This window comes from Pinus tabuliformis, chromosome 9 (assembly GCF_031772625.1).
Source record: "Pinus tabuliformis cultivar Carrire ecotype Pingquan chromosome 9, CPIR1, whole genome shotgun sequence".
NCBI classification, from domain to species: domain Eukaryota; kingdom Viridiplantae; phylum Streptophyta; class Pinopsida; order Pinales; family Pinaceae; genus Pinus; species Pinus tabuliformis.
This window is the reverse complement of record NC_142307.1, coordinates 961,789,386-961,811,071: the sequence shown is the minus strand read 5'-3', so window position 1 is coordinate 961,811,071 and position 21,686 is coordinate 961,789,386. Positions and strand designations below refer to the sequence as shown.

Here is a 21,686-nt window from a genome sequence, read left to right as displayed (position 1 = left end):
TTGTATCTGTGATGGAGTTACATTGTAAAATATTTAAGGACTGTGGTGATTCTCAAAATAATGTGAATCCTTTCTCATTGCCTGGTACTTGGCTGAAGGGAACTTGTATTCTTACATGGAGGGTATATTTGTTAATACAATATCTAATAATGGCAACAAACCATTGAAGTCTTCAACACTGAAAGATGAAACACTTGATGTAATAAACAATGTACCAATTTGCCTTCTAATAGTCATTGAATTTAAGTTGGTAAAGAGAATCTTAAATTCTTATTGTAGGTAATGAAGGGTGACATAACCATGTATCCTGGATTTTCACTACTAACAGAGGTATCATTTACAACATGTTTACCTTTATGGATTCATAATGAAAATATTGAATTTTAAAAGCGGAACTCAAAGTCCTTACTTCTGGAAATAAAATATGATAATGTTTTTCATTGTGATAAGGATATTATAATGGTTCTAATGGCTAAGTAAGATGAAAATTATTGGTTTTAGTGCTCGTATGATACTACTACAATCTTATATGACCCTTCATGTAATTTGAATCCAATAATATATGTGTAGTGATCTACGGTTTGGAGGCAAGTTATAAGCCATTACCTAGGGTTGTGGGTGTCCAAGGATTGTAAACTCTAGCAAGGACTTGAGTATTTAAGGCCTAAGGTTTGTGCCCAAGGACTAATGGTAAAATTAAATAAGGATTCAAGACTGAGGGTTTGAGCTCAGGTTTGGAATTATCTTGGGTTTGTAAACCCAAGTTGGAAGGCCCTAGGATTTGTAAACAAAATCTTAGTACTATAATCTATGGTTTGGACTTAAAACCCTAGATGATCATTGACAAAATGGTTGAAGTAAGTCCAAGGCTTGTGATATAAAGCATTAGGATGATTTTCTCTTGAAAAATAAGAAACCATAGAACGAAATGACATCATAAGACAAATAAAATTGTTAATGGATGTAAGAAGATCAAGGTCAAGAGGGAGCTAATATGTTCTCAAAATATAAGTATTTTACATCTCTCTCATTTTATTATTACTATTATTGTTGATTATACTATTAGTAGGTCTCTTGTCCTTAAATTCTTTGCTTGGTCGATATTATTCTTCCATGGCCTCCTAAGGAGGAATGCAAGTACATATTGAAGGCTACGAAGGTTTTTGGTAGAAATTAGAACAACATAGAAAACTTGTGATGAAGAGACTCTCCTTGATGGGAGATATTGTAATCAACGAGATCTGGACTCAGAGGGAGTAGAATATCATTGATTTTTGTCAATACAAATTACGATTAGATATCAAGAATTATAAGGCTAAGGATTATCTCAATAAAAGGAAAGAAGACTATGAAAGGACATTTTGTCACTTACACTTATGAAAATATTGAATTCCTTGATGAAATAAGTGAATTACGTCAAGATGGTGAGGTACATTAAGAAGTATTATACTTATAAACTGAAAGGAGGCTTCATGCAGGATCCTTTGAGTTGATGCACTCAAATTAGTGATTGATCCTACATGATTTGTTTACAAATGTAGAAAATATCATATGTAAGAGAGGATGCATTATTCAAAATATTTTCTCTAAAGAGAGAAGGCAAGGCTTCTCCAAGAATCCTTGCTTAAGAGGGAGTTGACCTGAGAAGAAGGATCTTAATAAAGAGAGCAAATTAGGATTTCTATGGTAGGATTATGGATCTAGAAAAAGGAGGTATACTAGCTTATGATTGAGCCAAGGAATGTAGCTCAACATGTTGGTATTATTGGCCATGTTATAGTCAGTTCAGTTGCAAGGGAAAGAGTGCTAAAAACATAGGAAGTTTGTATATTTCTTCTAATTAGGCTCCAATCTCATGGATGATTAGGAAGCTAGTCATCTATTGCACTCAAAATCCAAGTATGTTGCAGTTCAATGAAGTAGTATGATTATAGCTTATAGGTTAGGTTGATTAGGTGTAGGTGACAACATGATGATGAGTTCAGGAAACTTGAGATCAAGTAATAGTACATCTATGATATGGTAAGCCTCGAGTAGGAAACTGATGCTTTGACGAAGTTTTTTCCCAGGGAAAATTTCATGTACTTCGGATACTAGCTTGAGCTTGTAGAGATTACCCCTCTCATTGAGAGGGATTTTTGATATTTCTCCAGCATGGATGGATATTCTCCTAGTATGGAGAATGGGTCTAAGATGCCCAAAGTGCTCAATATGAAGGTTTTAATGAGTGCCTTTGAGAGGAGACCCTAATCACACACTAGGAAATGGTGTAGTGAGGCCCTTTAGGGTTATGACCTTAATCAGACGTCGGGAAAGGGGGAGTGAGGTCCTAGACCCTTATCACAATCCAATAATGGTTAGCTAAGGTCCTTTAGCATTTGGACCCTCATCACACACCAAGAATTTTGGAGTGAGTTCCTTCAACATCTAGACCCTAATCAAACACCGGGTAGGGTGGAGTGGGACCTTGATCACACACTAGGTAGGTTGGAGTGAGGTCCTTTCAATATTTAAACCAACTAGGAGGGGTTGAGTGAGGTATTGGCCCAAAATGCTCTCCAAGAAGGTTGAGTGAGTGATTTCTAGTTGTAGTATCTTAGCGTTTGTGGCCTAGTGAGAGGCCTTGATATTTAAGGACCAATTACTCTGAGAGAGTCCTAGATTTGAGGACTGACTCTGAGTGATTCTTAGATTTGAGGATCGATCACTCTGGGAGAGTAAGTCCTTGGATGGATCACATAGGAAGAGTGAGTTTGGATATGTTGATGATATGCCATGGGTTTCGTACCGCCCCAAATATGGCCACTAGTAGATGCTAATGGTGATGATGGCAGATATGGCTACTAGTTAATGATTATAATGAGTTAAATATTGCAACTAGTGGCTAACAATGAGATGATGCTCACAAATATTTATGATGATTTATTATAACATTTTCATAGAGAAACTCTATCAACATGAGATCATCTGGATAATCATTATGAATACCTCCGTAGGTAAGAGGGATTTTTTATTTTTGTAACTTTGGTCAGTCTTCATAATACATTTTTTAGTCATTATGTATTTGTAAAAAATATTTTTTTTTAATGATAAGAGTCAAAAGAAAAATTATTTTGATTCAAAATCCCATTTTGACTTTCAAAAGAAGAACTTCGAATTTTTAAATTAAAGTTTTGGCTCCAAAATGTAAGGTTGTCATCCTCCTAGTCAAGTCAGCTCCATGCAATCAATTAAACCTTCTCAAATGTTCTAGTTGACTCCATGGAATCAATTCGGATTTCTAATATGCTCAAGTCATATCCAACAGCTAACATGTTCATTCAACGAAAGGAAAAACTATATAAAGGGTTTATTTTCTCTCCCATTAAGCTGAGATATAACTTGCATAGTCTAAGGTATATTTGATGGTATGTGGTAGGGATTTTAAGTATTCTAAGGCAAAGAAAAGGCCTGCATCTTCTTAGTATATGGCTCACATCTGTGGCAGTATATATCTTGCACCTGTGGTAGTATATAGCTCACACCTATGGAAAAATATAGCTCACACCTGTGGCATTATATAACTTGCACCTGTGGTAGAATATAGCTTGCACCTGTGGTGGAATATAGCTTGCACCTGTGGTGGGATATAGCTCACACCTATTACAGAAAATAGCTAACACTTATGGAATAATATAGCTCACACCTATGGTAGAATATAGCTTGCACCTGTGGCATAATATAACTTCCACTTATGGAAATATATAACTCACATCTATGGTAGTATATAACTTGTATTTATGACATCTAAAGCTTGCATCTCCTTAGATCGAAGGCCATCCCTTAGGAACTTATGAAGATCATCTTTGAGGCAGTGAAGAGATATTTTAGAGTATGTTTGTGGTCTTTATTGACTTGACTGGGAGGATGGAAATTGTACCAAATTTGACCTAGTGAGTCTTAGATGTATCTATGTTGAACTAAAGAATTTTCTATTTAAAAAGGTTGTTGGGTTTTTCCTTTTTATGGTTTTCCCAAATTAAATCTTTGTTCCCTTTGTGTGGATTGTCCCCTTATGATCTGGACATACTGATATGTTATATGGTTGATGTATTTATATGTACTTATTGAATGATGAAATGTTAATAAGAATGTGAATATGTCAAAAATAATTATCAGTTTGAAAGACACCATAAAATCAACACCAACTACCCCTCTCCCTTTAATGACTAACTTTTGGGGGAGTGGGAATGAGGAAATAATTTCAAAGTCAAATTATGGATTTTGGCAATATGGGGTTTAAGATATGGTTTTTCCTAATAGGAAAGGTGATTTCCTCCTCCCTCGCTAATTCCCTCTCATGGTATCATGGCTAGAACGAGTGCTCCAACTTCAATTATTTAGTCAATAATACTTCATTAATTAACAAAACAAATTTACATAATTTAAAATCAATCCATGATAATTTGAAAGTCGTCAAAGTATGTATGCCACGATTTACAACAAAAACAAGTCATCATTACAATTACAGACCTGGATAAAATGGGGTGTTACACTAAGTGAGTTCCAACCAATGTATGTCTCAAGCATCCTCGACACAACCCACCCATAGCCACCTATGTAGATTCCCTAAAATATAAGTCACTAAGGTTACCACCTTCTCATATGACCATGCAGAATAGTTGTAGGTAAGATTCATATGCGTGTCAAGGGTCTCGGGCCCTTGACCTCTTAAGAAAACCCATGTACACATACAAATTGTGAAACCAAAATATAATGAAGTGGGGAAATCACTCCATAGACACTAATGTGGCCTCATGCTTGACTCATGTTTTAAATGGTTTTTCACAACAAATGGCTGGAAACAAATGGGTTTACTCCCCTTAGCTTAGATTCTAGTTTTATCTCTATTCCTATGGATAGTGTCCTCTCCAAACCTATTCAAGGCCTTGAAACCTAAGATAATGTGGGTATAGTATCAAGTAAAAATGTCTAATTCATTTTAATTGTGTATTTATTTTATTGGCCACTGTTATGATCAAGGTAGAAAAGTGAATATCTATTGTATAATTTTGACTTGTTTCTGAGGACAGGCATGCAAGTTTGCAAAATGCAAATTTTATGTTCAATGAAACTAAGTTCCAAAAAATAGAATGACATTTATAATTTAAATTTAAGTATGTTCCTCACCACCCTCTCATTTCACTCTCTTAACATGCACAAGTATATTGGACGTGAGAATGTAATCAAATAGTTGAAAAAGAAAAAGAAAATGCACCCAAAACCATAAACCCACCCAATACTAAGAATATAATATGATGAGAAATAAAGAAAAACTAAAATGACTCCACATAGTAGATAGTGATAGGGAGAAACACAAAATGCAAGACAAGAATAGTATATTTCCACTAAGCCCTAACGTTGTTATAAGGAATCAACCCGAATATCAAGTTTGAAACCCTTTAAAAAATAAAATAGACTATAAATCCCGATGGATTTCAAGTCTTATTATTGTGCATAGGTTCTGATGATTTAGATCTAAGCTATATCTAGGCTTTGGGTTGAAACTTTTGAAGGAAAACCCAAAAGAAAGAGGTTGAATTCTCAGAAGTCACATCAAAACAACACTTCAACACTTTGTTTACAACTAGTCATAAAATTGCAACACTCTGAGAAGATTGTCTCAAAGTGTTGGATAGAGCTTCAATGCTTCGCTACCACAATATAAGAGTGTTGTTCATGGTTTTGAGACTAGATACATGTTTAAGTAAATTTTTTAGATCTAACTCCTAGAGAATCCCTAAATACTACCTAGAAACTACAAAAAGAAAAAATGACAAGCAATCAAATAATCAAATAGCCAAAAAATATAGTAAACAGCTAAATCTTCATAGATTCACTCCCCAAGTGCATTCATTGGTCTATGATAGAAAATATATATAAGCCTAATACCCCCTATTAACTCATGAACATTAACTATTGAAATAAATAAGGAAGAAAGTAGTGAAACACCTTATCTTAAAGGTTGGTTCTCGGTTGTTCTTGGCTAGTATGCTTTCCCAAATATCCTATCCTTAGTTCTATACCCACACTTGCAAACATAGACCATAAAATATCCAACTACACTATCCTACATAGGTATTAGTAGCATAAATCAAAACATATTCATATAGAGATAAAGACACATGCCATCACATAAAACAAAACATGAAATAACATGGGGGAAGCATTAACATTTCATTATATTATGATACATATATAATTTTTAGTGTATTCTTGTCCTTTAATATGAGAATTCTTCTCTCACCTACACTTATAGTTAGGCTTCATTGTCAGAAAACTTATCTCAAGGCTAGGATCTCTTATTAATCTAATATCAAGTGCTTATTTCATTGTTTCCTCCTTTTCTTCAAGCTGGAGGCTTGATCTATAGTTAATTGGATGAGATGGACAGGATGAATAATATACATTCTTCACTTGTACTAACATGGTGATGTCACCCTTATGCTCTCTTTTATTCACTATTTCACCCTACCAAACCTTATCTTATCACTCTAGAAACCTTAGCCTCCTCAATACTCATGTTCTAAAGTGTTATAGCATTCAACACTTCCTATCAAGTGATTGAAAACATTGCAGTACTGCTCGTTGATGTCTTAAGAGTGTTTAAGCACTAAAGTTGAAAATATTTATGGTTTCCAATTAGGTAGATGTGACTTTTTGAACATATTTAGTTTTTATTCTCTAATGGTATTAATGAGGTGTAAAATTGAGCTATAATAAATTATCTACTTCCATTTTCAGGATTTTGAATGAATGATTCTATTCCTAGTATACTCGTTTGTGTGTGTGTCTATTATGTAAAATTTGATTTATGTGTCAATGTTACAAGTATAATTGGGTTGACTTTCATTTTTCATTTTTTTTATTTTAATGTAACATTATCATGACAAGGTGTCCCCCCTTATTGGGCTATATAGTATATATATATATATATACAGAGAGAGAGAGAGAGAGAGAGAGAGAGGCTTTGTCATCAAAGCTATAATGGATGAGATAAGCCAACATGATCTTCTAACCATCAATTAGAATTGTTAAATTGTGAGGGTGACCACCCACCCCAATTTGGTCCTTTGTGGAAGGTTATACATATAGGTTTTCCAAGGTGAATTTTTATTAAAAGACTCAATAGTAATGAAATTGATATTATTAGAAGTATAGGTTAATTATTTTTGTTCCAAGTGATGATATATTCAATTGTTACAATGTTGGCTCTTTTGATTATGGTGTGAAAAAGGTGCCCTCGTAACATGACCTTTCTTTCTCATACAAGTTATATTTTATTTTTATTTTTTATGTAACATTATTGTGACAAGATATCCCCCCTTATTGGGCTATATAGTGGCTCTCAATGCAATAACTAATTTATTGTATTAAAATTAGAGAGAGAGAGATGCTTTGTCATCAAAGCATATTTATTGAAATATTTTATCTCTTGTTTTGGCTTGTAATGCCTTCTCATGGTTGTCTAAACTTGTATCTATAATGGATGAGATAAGACAATATTATCTTCTAAACACGAATTGTGAGGGTGACCACCAACCGCAATTTGGTCCTTTGTGGATGGTTGTACCTATAGGATTCCCAATGTAAAATTTTATTAAAAAACTTGATAGTAATGAAGTTGATATTATTAGGAGTATAGGTTATTTTATTTTTTTTAGAGATGGTATATTCACTTGTTAAAATGTTAGATCTTCTGATTATGATTTAAAAAAAGTGCCCTCATATCAGGACCTTTCTTTCTCATACTTGAAGTGTTTCCTTGTTTCACTTTTTACACCTTCTCTTCGATGTACACTTATGTCTCTTTATTGATCATTGTACTAGTCTATATACTTGTACTATGACGTCTACTATGACATCTAAATACATCACTTACTTAAAATGGGCTTGCATCATTTTGATTTTTTATGTTAATGAGATCTATATTGGTTCCTTTCTCTAGGATCTATACTTTTACATATAATGATTTCTCTATTTCAATAGATTTGGTTATTATTTCTTTTTTAACTAATGTTTCTTTGCTAATGAGTTAATCTGTTTTTTCACTGTGTTTTTTACCCTTCAACTTCTTGCCTATGCAAATAATTTTGATTATTAATCGAGAATATTCTTCACCATTTTCTATATTGATTTTATTTAAGGTCTTAATTCTCTAGTTTCTTTTCTTTTAACAATTTGATTTCTTCAAATAATATTTTATTAACAATCTTTGGCAAGATTTTGAATTATAATACTTTCTAGTTATATTATTTTTTTATTAGTTTGGCAAGATTTTGAATTTTAATACTTTCTAGTGATATTAGTGATATTATTTTTCTATTAATTCATTTTATAATTTATTTTATTTATATTTATATATTACCTTGGTTTATTTCATAATGAATAATTCCTATTAAATAGAAAAAAGTAATTGTAATTAAAAAAAATCAAATAGTTAAATTCCATTTAAAAAACAAAATTAATTGAAATTTTAAATTTATATATATAATTCATAATTCACTGGTTACTACTTTTTATTATTTAAAACATACTACTTCTATATTCATTAATTTTAACTTTTAAAAAAATAATTATAATAATAAATTATTATTTTTTCTAGATTTATTTCTAATATTAAAGGGAGGCAGATCATTTAGATCTGCAGTGGAGATACTATATAGAAAATGTCATGCTTCAGACCATCCTTCGTAGTCACTGTTGTTGAGAAGATCTTGTTGACGCAAGCAACGATCATACCCTTGGAGCCGAATATTGAAGTAGGCATGCGTTGGTGGCCTAGGGTGTTTGATAGATCAGTTGAATTTGGTAGCCAAATTCACCCTTCCTCTAGGTTTTAATTAAGGGCTAAATTCTTTTAATTTTATCGGTTCTTGTGAGGCCCCTCTCACAGGTAATATTATGTTTGCAGGTGCGAGCTACGAATGTGGTCTCCTCCCTTACGACCAAGATTCATGAACATACCATAATCCCCTCTTCATTTACACTTCTTTTATGAGGGCTGATATTTTCAAAACATCTTTAATATATATAATTTTTATAATTAAATTTATTAAAATATGTTTTTAATATAATAACAAGTTATCATAAATTGAAAATATAGAAAAAAATAACTAAAAATCATGAGAACGAAAATATATATATATATATATATATATAAATAAAGTTAAATTAAAAAGAAATAAAACTAAAAGCAAAAAATCAATAACTAATAAAAATAAAAATTAGTAAACAACTCATAATAATATCTGAACTAATCAATTTACAAATAAATAATAATTAAAGATAACAAAAATTAAATTATAAATAAATTTCATAAAATAAACTTATACATAATCAAAACAAAACTCAATACCTATAAAGGCAGCTTTCATATCTCATTCGAGGAACACAAATTTATCCTATGATATTGATTAATATGAAACAATAAATGAAACTACCAACATATACATATGCCTTTGAAATCAATGATATTCATGAATAAGAAATAAGAAATGGGGATTTTGACGAAACATAAGTATCTTACGTCAATGATGGAATTGTTTTATTCTAGGTCCATTCTTATGATGCCAAAATAGAGGAACCACAAGATTAGAGGATGGGAAGGAACAATGTGTTCACAATTTTCTAGCAATAGATGAAATACCTGCACTTACGATACGAAACTATTTGTGAAAGTTGAGAAATATAAAGGATATCCTTGTGGCCTAGCTACATCATATTCGAGAATAAACCATGGTATACATTAGGCACACTGGCATGAGATATGTATCTTAGAGAGCGTGGGATAAGTAAAATGTTTGAATTTTTAAGTAATTTTAGTTTTAAATTTGATTACGAAAAGTTTAAATGATATTTTATAAAATATTTTATTTATATGAATATTAATTTTTTTATTATTAATTAATTCTAAAGATATAGTGTGGTGAGTTGATGGATAAATGTAGGATGGACAAAATGTTTTCAACCTCATTTCTATTGGACTTGTTGGGTAAGATATAGTCGCAAAAATAATAAATAACAATAGTGGAAAGCTAAGTAATTTCATGCAAACTCCCCAAATTAATTAGAAGAGTCCCACAACCCCAAAACAACCAACAACAATCTTTAATCAACAACATTACCCAAACCAAGAGCATATGTCTCATTGCCAAGCGACTGCAGAGGATGAAAGGCCTCGTACACATGAGCTTCCATATGCACCAACCTTCCCTCTAGATGGTCTTGTCTGTCTTGAATCTATTTATGCCCGTGCCACAAAGAAACCATCATATGCCACTAGTTATGTTATAGATCATTCGTGAAAGCAATGAATTTGTTGTGGTCATCGTGTCAATCTTGGGCCAATTGTTCCACCTACGGTGTGACCTGACGCAGTTGAGCTTAGAGAGAGTCAAATGGAGGGGGAAGATTGACTCTGCTTGGTGAGTTGGCATGCTCGTCATCGACCTCCTCCCTAATGTCCCGATGTTCCACAGGATGCACCGCGTTGAGACCGCAAGGGCCGACACCCCTATGGGCATGTCCCCTTTAGTGTTGCATCACCTTCCAACCTGCCCACTCACCCAAATTTGATGGTGAATCACCCCATGCAAACCAACAATTGAAAGCGTCCCTAGGAGTCTCTTCTGAAAAAACCCCATTCCATAACCTGCAAGGTGAGAACGGAACCAGATTATGTGATAGCATGCCCCTCCCGTGGCCTGCTATATTTCCCAGGATTCTCCCTTCTACTTGTGTTGAACTCAATTTATAAGTTCATCGAAGACTCCTCGACCTTTTCTGATCCTCAGCACTATTATTTTTCAATAAATGGTAGAGGGATTTCTTGATTGAGTCAAGAACCAAAACAAAATGGAGACCCCTCCATTCTCTTATCCGTGCACTATGGAGGGTGGCCCTGTATTTATTTTTTCATTCAGGGAATGGAAATGAAATAACTTTGTATGAACTCTATCCCGTGCATAAATTCCTTGTGTGGCCTACCCATAGCCGGGAGTGAGGCCTACCTCTAATCTTCCTTTCATTTGAACTTTGGGCAACTCTCTATGGCTAATTATGGTCCACTTGCATCCACATAAAATTTCGTTGACATACCTGACCAAGTCGGGAGTCAGGACGTATAGGGAGGCCGAGGCCACTCCAAATGTGGTCAATCTAACATGAGTTATGACCTTCTGACTAGTCGGGGTCAGCCAAATCCATTCCAAAATGTTTCAGTAAGCTCGTCGAGAGTCTCACTGCCGACTACCTAAATTGGTTCAAGGGTCGATATGATAAAGTTTCCCAAAAACAGTGTTGGGTTTTCCCTTCCAACCACAACAATGTTAACTCCAATCGTCGAATGCACTAATGCTGCCTTCTGAGCATCACACAGTTCCTTTGTACCTTGAATTTGATCTCATCGACACCTGCACTATTGTTCACAATTTCGATAGCTTCGACATTGTCCCCTCATTACGCTCTTCCCAACTAAGGTCGCAAAGACTTCAAAATGGGACCGAAGTAATGCACACACAAGTCGCTTATTATTAGGAATAGAGATTGAAATGAATTAAGGTCAATGAGGGCACGACCTTCTCTCTTGGATCAACACATAACGTACATCCTCACTCATGATCCCCTCCCTGCAATTTAGCTAAGGTAGGGAACTCATTGCCCGAATATTTTCAACTTTCTCACTCTTGGGCCCATCCTTTTCCTTTCCTCTCTCTAGTTACTAAACTGATAGGACTTAATTATATAGATAGGCTTATAGATAAGGTATGACAGACCTTATGTCTTAATTCTTTCTCGAAAGAGGTACTTAGAGGGCGCTGAGCTCCTTTCCTACACATTACAATATATACACTAACAATGCTAAGGAAAATATCTTCACAGACAAAGAGGATTTGGACCATCCATGACACGGAATCCCTAGGGTCGAATTACACGCGAGGTGGTTACCATACACCTTAGGGGGGTTGCCAAAAACTTGAACATCCACCACAATTAACACCATGCACACAATACTACCCATGAAGAGAACAATACCCGATCGCTTAGAGCTTCGTTCAAAAAAACTAGAGAATGTCAAATTGTATGCATATACCTATGAGATAGAGAAGTTGGAGGTCGTGAGAGTAACTTTGAGGGCGGCCCTCACTGCGAAAACTCCTACACATCCTAATTGCACTAATTAACCACTCGTTGCTGCTACACACAATGACCCAAGGTCCCAAATGACTACACCTTGTACCATCGCTACACTCGAATAATCACCAAACTTCCGGAACACATTACAAAACTTAGTAATTCTCAAACGAGGAGCGAGTAATTTTATTAAAAAGAAATTAAAAATCTCGTGAAAATTATGAATAAAAACACAATTTAGATAACCAGTATCAAATTAGAAATAAACGATCTAAAATACACCATATCACACAACATTTCATCATTGGAAGAAAGATGTGCAGACGCACTAATAAAGTCTTAAGTCAATAAGCACTGCGATCGAAAGAATCAAACCTGTTGAAGCAAAGTCGAGTCAATGTCAGCCGTCGTTCACAGAAAAAAATAATGGTGCAATTCACATGCCACCGGTTGGCATAATCAAAGCACCAACGATTCTTTTGGCTTAATCAAAGTTGTGGTCAAGGGGAATCCAGTCATAAGCGACAAAAGGCATTAAATTCTTGAATATTTAATGATCAAAACGCGTTCATATCGGAGTTGAATTGACTTGGATAATGAAGCGGTGGAATTTTTTTTGGTTTACAATATTCAAATCATTATTTCGCTGAAACCTTGAAATCGTTGAAGTAGACGATGCCTTTCTTATATATATAGAATTGCCTGGCATGCACTGCACCTGCAGACTCTCCCTTGTCCAGTGCCCTTGAGAATCCAAGGAACAGATTCTGCTTTCTCTCTTGTCATGGGGCAAACCATGAAGCTATTCTACATCATCCTGCTTCTCTTCATCATCACTGTTTTTCCTGCCAAAGCAGTCGAGGAAAGTGTGTGCAACCACGACTTTAACTATACGAAAGGCAGCAAGTTTGAGAGCAATCTGAACAGAGTCTTCAAGAGTCTTGTTCAACACACCTCTCAAACTGGTTTTAATACTTCTGTGGATGGCCAAACATATGGCCTCCTACAATGTAGGGGAGACACAACAGTTGATCAATGTCACAACTGTTCACAAGAAGCAACCACTAGAATTCGACAGGACTGTGGGAATGCCGGCGGTGGTTCAATCTGGTTGGATGCCTGCTTCTTGCGCTATGAAAACTACAGTTTCTTCGGACACCTGGATACTGTTGATGAAGTTTATCTTTGCAATCTAGATAATGTGTCCACCCCCGATGTGTTTAACGCGGCTCTCGAGAGCCTATTCGCCAATTTGTCAGCTGAAGCAACAGGATCTGGATCTAAACTATATGCTTCCGGAACAACTACAGACTCCTTGTCTCGAAAGATTTACGGTCTGGTCCAGTGCTGGAGAGATATATCTAGTAAAGATTGCAAAGCCTGTCTCTCATATACAATCAATTATATTTTCTCAAGTTTTTCTGGGAAGGAAGGAGCTAGGGGTTTGATCGGAAGCTGTACTGCTCGTTATGAAATCTATCCTTTCTTTAATTCCATTTTGCCTCCATCCCCATCCCCATCCCCATCGAAAGCACCAGCTATTACACCGGTGGCTGATACACCAGCGAAGCAGATCACAGAGTCGAGAGCTTATGCACCAGGGAAGCAGATCCCAGAGTCAATTAATAATAGCACGCAGATAAGCGAGTCACATAAGAAGTCTTCAAAGAAAATGATCATAATTTTAGGTGTGGTTAGCAGCTGGCTTCTCGCGTAGGTGTGATTAATGGTGGATTTCGCTCACTAGGCTTATGGGAGTAATATCATATTATGTATGTATGTTTATTTTGAGAATATATTGAACATATGATAGATAGATAGAGGGTTTTTATATCAGTAGTATAAAATATAAAATCATAACATTTGGGTTAATTTTTTTAATGGTAGAGTCATGTTCAAAATCAAATTTGTTTCAATAGAAGTAAAATTCATTAAAATTTTATATTTTAAACAGGTTATATGATTTTTTTAAATGTAGAGTCAGGTTCAAAATCAAAATTTTCTCTTTGAATAAAAGTAAAATTCATTAAAATTTTATATTTTAAATAGGTTACATGATTTTTTTTAATTGTAGAGTCATGTTCAAAATCAAATTTGTCTTTTTGAATAAAAGTAACATTCATTAAAATTTTATATTTTAAATATGTTACATGATTTTTTTTAATTGTAGAGTGAGACTCAAAATCAAATTTGTTTTTTTAAATAAGTTATATGAAAGAAGAATACCATGGATAAAAACCATATATTATCAAAACCATTCCAAAAACTATAGCATGACAAAACTACCATGAGGAAACATTGGAAATGGTTTTTTTTTATTGCTTTTTATCTTTTTCGCAATCTATACCAATTTTTTTTATTACAATTTACCATTAAATCCTACTCACAAATCAATAAATGAATTCTTATGCTAACTTGTAAACTGAAGTCCGATATTTCATGATATTGATTTGTAAATAAATTTTCATGAACTCTGTATTTCATCACAAAGACTAATATCCCTTGGCTATTAGTTCATAGAAAACCTGAACTCATGATTTAATTACCGACCTTCGGCCGGTCAAGCTAGTAATATTTTGCTTCTTTTATAATAATGTAAATGGTCAAATATGTCAAAATCCAAGAGCATAAACTCAAGTCCGATGTTTCGTGATATTGGTTTGTAAATATTCGACGAACTCCGTATTTCATGACAAAGAAGAGTGTCCCTTGACTATTGACTATAGGTTCCTAGAAAACATGAACTCATGATTTAATTACCAACTTTTATCCCATCAACCCAGTAATATTTTGCTTTTTATAATAATGTAAATGGTCAATTATGTCAAAATCCAAAGGTATTTTGACGCATCGGCAGTTTTATAATATTACAAGAATGTATACTAGCATTTGCAACTAATGTTACAAAGGAAACGCCATAAGGCATAGAGCGTGGAAGAATATTGAAATGTGAATGGGCATTTATGAAAGCAATTGTCATAACAAAAACATCACTAAGGGTTCCAATTCCAAGATAACAACTTATAGGTTGACAAAAATAGATTAAGACAGGGTTACATCTCTTGTCAAGTATCTGAAACAAGAGATCATGACAAAACACCCACCTCATTCATGAGCAGTGATTGAACATATAAAGGCTATATGACAAGCATCCCTGCAAGATATCCATATAAAAGCCTAATACTATCTATGCTCGCTCTGGATACTGTTGTAATCATCCTTGTGACAAAACATCACTAATCGTGTGCAAATTGCCCTGTTTTGTTGCCTGAGTAATGTCATTCAAATAAGGAAGAACCATTCTTGAGACAAAACGCCGCTAACTCTCTGCAAAAGGTCATGTTTTTCTACCTAAGCAGTGTCATTCAAATAAGGAAGAACCATTCTTGAGACAAAACATCACTAACCCTGTGCAAAGTGTCATGCTTTGTTGCCTGAGTACTCACTCATTCAAACAAGGAAGAACAATTCTTGAGACCAAACATCACTAAGCCTCTACAAACTGTCTTGTTTTGTTGCCTTACTGTCATTCAAATTAGGTTGCACTGGGGCTATCCCTGTCTACTGAGGGTAAATAGAAGTAATGAGGAAGATCAGAGCATAGAATTGAATAATTACGCAGAGCATTGATTCTAGTTCGTTGTGAATCTGGCCCCATTCTTATCATCAAATGGTGAAACTCCACTCCGGACAACTAAAAACAGACACCAAGGGCTTGCAGACTACTTCCTCAATTTATCCTTTGCACTCTGACTTATTTGTAATGCAGCATAGCATGTGAAGGGTGTTCTAGTTAGCAGAGTAGGGTAAAGTCTAAAAAAGCGATAGATGAGCAAATCCTAAACTTCAAAATGACAGGAACCATGGCTTGTAATTGTAGTCATTCTTTTAACAAATATTACCAATAAATTCTATATCTGGGATGGGAGAGGTCTCGAATACTTTAAAATCAATCTGCGTTGTTATGTTATAGCTTATAGCCTCTTACGTGCATGCTTTGATTTAAATCAATATCACGGTCACTTTATATTCAAATTTAGAAGTTTAAGGTCACATTATCCTCAAATTTCACAAACCATGCCTCACATGAAGAAATGGAACAGGAAAGCATCTATAGTCATGGTCACTGTATGGGGAAATCAATTTTGGAAGAGTGGGAAATAATTGCAGCAGAGTCTTTAGTCATGGCATAGTCTTTAGTTGTGGTCACTGTATGGGGAAATCAATTTTGGAAGAGCGGGAAATAATTGCAGGACAATCTTTAGTCGTGGTCACTGTATGGGGAAATCAATTTTGGAACAGTGGGAAATAATTACAGCACAACAGGGCAATCTCTTTTTTTCATAAGAAAAAAATGCTGATTTTAGAATAGTAGGAAATAATTGCAGCACAACAGGGCAATCTTTTTTTTCATAAGAAAAAAATGCTATTTTATTATAAACGATAAAACCAATATATGTGCATTGTATTTTCATGCAATTTGCAGAAATTGGTTCAGCATGTAAAAATTCAGGAGAGAGAAAAGCCCCTTCATCAATGATGTATCCTCTCACATTTCATCTATGGTTTCATATTAGAAAATCAACACTTTTATAATCCTTGGACATAATAAGCCCCATCATTTATGAATGAGCTTATAACAAAACATGTATTTAGCATAAGAAGAAATGCACAAGCTAGTTGATATAATTATGCCATTTCATGTAACGAGTTGTCACTGTGCATATCAATAACCATGAGCTTTGAAGATTCAGATAAAAAAATGTATCTCATAAAAGCCTCATGTAAAAAATGTTAATGATTGAGAACACGACAAGCTTGGTGTCATTTATAACAAACAAGATTACGTGCACTTGAAATGCTAGGTTGTTGAGACATATTGCAGATTGAGACATGGCAGGTTGTTGAGACATATTGCAGGTTGAGACATTCTTTTTGAGATAAAGTATATCAAGACTATAAATGAAATTCTGTTTTGAGAATTCTTAGTCTCATAAATCTTACATGGTTTCCATGCTTTTCAGTGGACGTAAAGAAAAATATGAACTGCACAATTTACATTTAGGATCCAACTTCAAATAACACAAAAAAGTGAAGATCAGGCTTCGGCAGTGACAACGAGTAGATTAAGCCATTAAATTACAAAAAATTGTCTCCGGATAATAAATATTACTGCTCAATGATGAAATTATTACAACTTTGAAGAGTTAGGGGCATATTGTTATGGAAGATGATCATATATAAATAATTTATAACTTAACAACAAAAGGGTCTGTATCAGATAATTCCATCAAAGTATATATGCTCAAGTGCATTACCATTTGCACAAAAACACTTGATTTCATATGTACCCAACTCCTGCACCTTCGAGTAAAATTACCAAAAGAATGAAATGCCCCTCAAAATAGCAGTTACCGACTGAATGCATCACCCGCTTCAACATTAAAATTGTTGCATACTCTTTGTGTTGAATATCTCCTGCTCCTTCAATTACTGCTAAAACATTGCAAGACGGGCTTGTAAGTTAACTTAAACTAGCGGCTTTACGTGATAGAACAAAACTTAATTGAGAGACATAATGATCTATGCGGCTCCCAAGTTGATCAATTTCAGTGAGAAGCTTCATTTCCTGAAGAATGAAATAAAAATGTCAACTACAAAGTTAACAAAATGCACACAAAAATTCTGTTATTATGAATAGGTCATAGAGGGACAATATATGCAAATAGGCAAAGGAGAAATGTAAGTGCCATGCCTGCAAAATACAGTCTATTGGACATTCAAAGCATACTCTGGATCGATTGATTATCTTGTTATGTAAAGCCATCAAAATATATATGCTCAAGTGCATTACCATTTGCACAAATACACTTGATTTCATCTGTACCCAACTCCCGCACCTTCGAGTAAAATTACCAAAAGAATGAAATGCCCCTCAAAATTGCAGTTACCCACTGACTGCATCACCCGCTTGAACATTAAAATTGTTGCATACTCTTTGTGTTGAATATCTCCTACTCCTTCAGATAATGCTAAAACATTGCAAGACGAGATTGTAAGCTAACTAAACCAGCTGCTTTACGTGAGAGAACAAAACTTAATTGAGAGACATAACGATCTATGCGGCTCCCAGGTTGATCAATTTTAGACATATTTCAGGTTGAGACATGGAAAGTTGTTGAGACATTCTTTTTTAGATAAAGTACATCAAGACTATAAATGCAATTCTGTTTTGAGAATTCTTAGCCTCATAAATCTTGCATGGTCTCCATGGTTTTCAGTGGCCGTAAAGAAAAATATGATATTCCGTTATTATGAATAGGTCACAAAGGGACAATATATGAAAATGGGCAAAGGAGAAATACAAGTGTCATGCTTGCAAAATACAGTCTATTGGACATTCAAAGCATACTCTGGATCGATTGATTATCTTGTTATGTAAAGACAAGTGAATTGGTGAAAAAACTGACCAACGTAGGACGATACACCAGCGATGGCACAAGCTAGCAGAAGCAATGCAGAGAAGACTAGTATAGCAAAGCAGTAGAGAACTCTGAAACGGCTCAGGAACTGCTGCTGCTGCCTTGAATTAAATCTCAGCTGCCTAGTCCTCATGATGATGATCCTTTGGCGCGGGATCAAATCCATCCACCACCACTTGATTGTTATAAATACACATCTCAACTAATCTGAAAAAAAAAAAAGCCCTAATCCCTAATCCTGCTGCAAATCTCTCTGAGGGCGAAGATTACTGTGACCCCAAGGGCCCATTACCATCTCTGTTCTCCTCCTTCACGAGAGTTTTCACATGAAAAATTGAAGTGGGAATTAAATGCGGAGATCCATTGCCACAGAGCAAAGAAAACTATTCATTAATCAACGTTACGAAGCATTTGATCATGGTAATTATGTTCTGTGGATGAAAAAAACATTTGGGAACAGTAAGATGCAATGGGCACTTTGGAAGAAAAATTGTTCTAATAAAGGTCTGGTGGGCTCTGACCAGGGCCAACAGGTCCTGGCAATATAAATGCTACGTTGTTGAGACATATTGCAGATTGAGACATGGCAGGTTGTTGAGACATATTGCAGGTTGAGACATTCTTTTTGAGATAAAGTACATCAAGACTATAAATGCAATTTTGTTTTGAGAATTCTTCGTCTCATCAATCTTACATGGTCTCCATGCTTTTCAGTGGACATAAAGAAAAATATGCACTGCACAATTTACATTTAGGATATGACTTCAAATAACACACAAAAGTAAAGATCAGGCTTCGGCAGTAATGACGACGAGTAGATTAAGCCATTAAATTACAAAAAATTGTCTCTGGATAATAAATATTACTGCTCGATGATGAAAGTATTACAACTTTGAAGAGTTAGGGGCATATTGTTATGGAGGATGATCATATACTTAGGGCATATTTCTGACTAATGATTGATCCACATACATGGTGGACCATTTTTTTGTTGAAATTTATGATTAAATGGATTGAAATTGTAGAGCCTAATTGGCACTAATGGACTCAGTAACAAATATCTACTTCACCCTGATTATGCACTGTGGGTTTCCTATACAATTTCATGGAACAAACAAACAATTCGATTAAAACTGTAGATTGTGATGGTATAATTGGATTCAGCAATAAACATATACTACACCCTGATTTCTGCAAGATCATGAAAATAAACAAATAATTTGGCTGTAATTGTATTTGTAGATTTTGATAGCATAGAAGGATTCAGTAACAAACAACTTACTGCAGCTGAATTATGCCAGTTGTGACATACAATTTTCTCAATCAAACAAACAAGAATATTTTTAGAAATGAGGGCCAAGGTCGTTATTAAATGCACATTCTACATAACAGATAGGTAGAGACAATGTCTTTAAATGAGATTTTTTGGAGTTTCCTAGTGAAAAAATTTGTGGCCAAATCTTGATTTGTGTTGTTTAAACTGGTTTTTTAATTGCATATATAGATTCTGCACCCTCAAAAATCTCTGGGGCACTTTCTTTGTGAAGAGTTCACCTCGACAGCTTGTGATTTCAATGAATCCCTAGCAGATTTTAGACAAATTTAATCAGAAAACTTTTCAAAAAATCACATTTAAAAACTATTAGAATCTAAAAATATCTTGCAATCCTAAAAATAAGAGCAAGTTCAAACCATTAACCTTGTTGTTATCTGCCATATTTCTGAATATATAAAAATGCCCATGGTTGCCCCTATAAACAAAATTTGCTCACCTAAAAACAAAGCACTGCTATCAAAGAGGGGAGGCTGCAGGAATCACAAACAAACGAAAGAGACTATTAAAAATTGTTGCTTGTTGCAGATTTTGTTTCTTTCTTTCTTGCAGTTACAGTATCTGTCCTTACCTTTGAGTATATTGGCTGTGAGATAAGAAGTGAAGAGAAGCAGAGGACACCATTAAAGCAGTAGTAGCAGAGGAGGTTTTGACTGGGGCGATCTGGGAACACGTCCACATTACTCTAAACTCTTGATCTCTCCATTAGTCCTGTGAATGTGTTGCAAGGTCACGCCAGTCGAGCGTGCTCTGTCTCATTTATTCATGTGAGCCCAATATGCAGGGGAAACCTTTTCTGGAACTGAGAGTCATTGAATGTCTGTAATTTATAATTTATTGAAATGAGATTGATAGAGAAGGAGAAAGGAGCCGAAATCTGGTAGTACAAGGAGTACACGTGAAGTGAAAATATGGCCCTAAGATTTATGTTGAGTTAGGTCAAAATTAGATGGTGTCACACGCTGTCGGTGGAAGCAATGAAAGGGCTTAATCTCTTCCATATTTAGGTTGAAAGGATAGCGCCACGATGGGAGGTCAGTACAAAATTGCAATGTATGAAATGTGCTCCAGTACTATTTTTACCAGAAAAAAATTGAATAGTACACACAATAATACTTTATTATAATAATAGAACAAATTGAAGTATAGTAAGGTTTGAAGGTGTCAAAGCCAGTGTGAATGCTGACGTGTCTATGAGACTCAGTTAATACAGTGACTATTGAGACTATGACATTAGCCAGGGACTTGCACACCAAAACCAGTTTCTGGCCTGATAAATCTTTTGTTCACGGATGATATGTTATAAATCATATACATTTCACAACTTGCTTGACCACGGTAAGATAAGCACCGTACCTACCTAATGTATAAAAGAAGACTGATAAGCAGGAGGAGGGGCAGGCAGTCCACTGCCAAAGTGATGGTTGCTGTAATTAGTAGAGGAATTGTAAGAACCGTGCTCTAATATGTCTGATTTTGAGTCTGAGTCAGTAAAGAAAAATGCTCAAATGTAACTATGTGCTCCTTCAGCAACCATGATGTCATGGTGACTTGGGAGCTCCATAGGCAATTTGTGAATTTCCAACCATTACATTAACCCACTTGCAACTTCTCTCAGTAATTCTTTCCTCGCATCTCTATTAGATACTTAATAGACATTTTAACATGGGATAATGTCTAAAACACAGGGAGAACAT

The 21,686-nt window shown here is 34.8% G+C and overlaps 1 protein-coding gene across 1 annotated transcript; it reads left to right on the top strand.

Moving 5' to 3' along the window:
- Positions 1-12,877: 12,877 nt before the first annotated feature.
- On the top strand, positions 12,878-13,891 carry LOC149151924 (cysteine-rich repeat secretory protein 38-like). The gene has a single exon (XM_089443316.1). It carries the CDS (start codon positions 12,959-12,961, stop codon positions 13,889-13,891), a length of 933 nt encoding a protein of 310 aa, XP_089299442.1. The 5' UTR covers positions 12,878-12,958.
- The last annotated feature ends 7,795 nt before the right edge of the window (positions 13,892-21,686 follow it).

Bases quoted from the DNA above. Each gene is read 5' to 3' on its own strand.
- LOC149151924 (XM_089443316.1), top strand. From the start codon at position 12,959: ATGGGGCAAACCATGAAGCTATTCTACATCATCCTGCTTCTCTTCATC.